The sequence below is a fragment of the Gracilinanus agilis genome, chromosome 2, assembly GCF_016433145.1.
Source record: "Gracilinanus agilis isolate LMUSP501 chromosome 2, AgileGrace, whole genome shotgun sequence".
NCBI lineage: Eukaryota > Metazoa > Chordata > Mammalia > Didelphimorphia > Didelphidae > Gracilinanus > Gracilinanus agilis.
Genome location: NC_058131.1, coordinates 578453171 through 578453811, shown reverse-complemented (window position 1 = coordinate 578453811; position 641 = coordinate 578453171). Strand labels below are relative to the sequence as shown.

Genomic DNA, 641 nt, shown 5'->3' with positions numbered 1-641 from the left:
CGGGGTACTGCTGCCAGCGCCTGGACTGCCTGTGCCCTGCAGCCCGACCCCCCCACCCCCAGTCCATGCCCCCGGCCTCCTGGGCCATCCCCCAGCTGTCTTCCCCTCCATCACCCCTCACTCTGTCCTAACACCCCCCCCCCCTTCAACCCCCTCTCTCCAGCTTCCCTACCTCTGCTGGTGCTGGAATAGCTCTGTCTGCGCACCGGTGTCGGCGGCTCGTTTTTCCGGGTGGATTCCTGGTTCAGCGGGGTCTCCCTGGAGCCGGCGGCCGCTTCGGAGCCGCTGCTGCCCGGCTCGCTGGCTGCTGGGTCGGGGGCTGCCGGAGCTGACTCCATGTTTTTTCCCAATGTAGAGATCGCTGGAGATGGCGAGCTCCGAGACTCCCTCTATCTTCTGTTTTCAGTGCAACTCTATGGTACCAAAAAAAAAAAAAAAAAAAAAAAAAAAAAAAAAAAAAAAAAAAGGAGAAGGAGACAGGGAATGAGGGAGAGAGGGAGAGAAGCAAGCTAGAGCGAGAGAGCTAGTGTGTGTGTGTGTGTGCGTGTGCGTGTATGTGTGTCTCTGTGTGTGCGCTCTGGAGATGGGACTGAAAGCGGATTTGACCACAGGCAGCGCTAGCGAGAGCTTCTCCATCCATC

General features: G+C 58.2%; 1 protein-coding gene across 1 annotated transcript in view; it reads right to left on the bottom strand.

Moving 5' to 3' along the window:
* The window catches only part of RORA (RAR related orphan receptor A), an 897474-nt gene extending 897042 nt beyond the window's left edge, over positions 1-432 (bottom strand). Inside the window, exon 1 of the mRNA XM_044665391.1 lies at positions 173-432. Within this exon, the coding sequence (XP_044521326.1) occupies positions 173-338 (166 nt within the window). The 5' untranslated portion in view covers positions 339-432. The remainder of the gene's footprint in view (positions 1-172) is intronic.
* Positions 433-641: the final 209 nt, after the last annotated feature.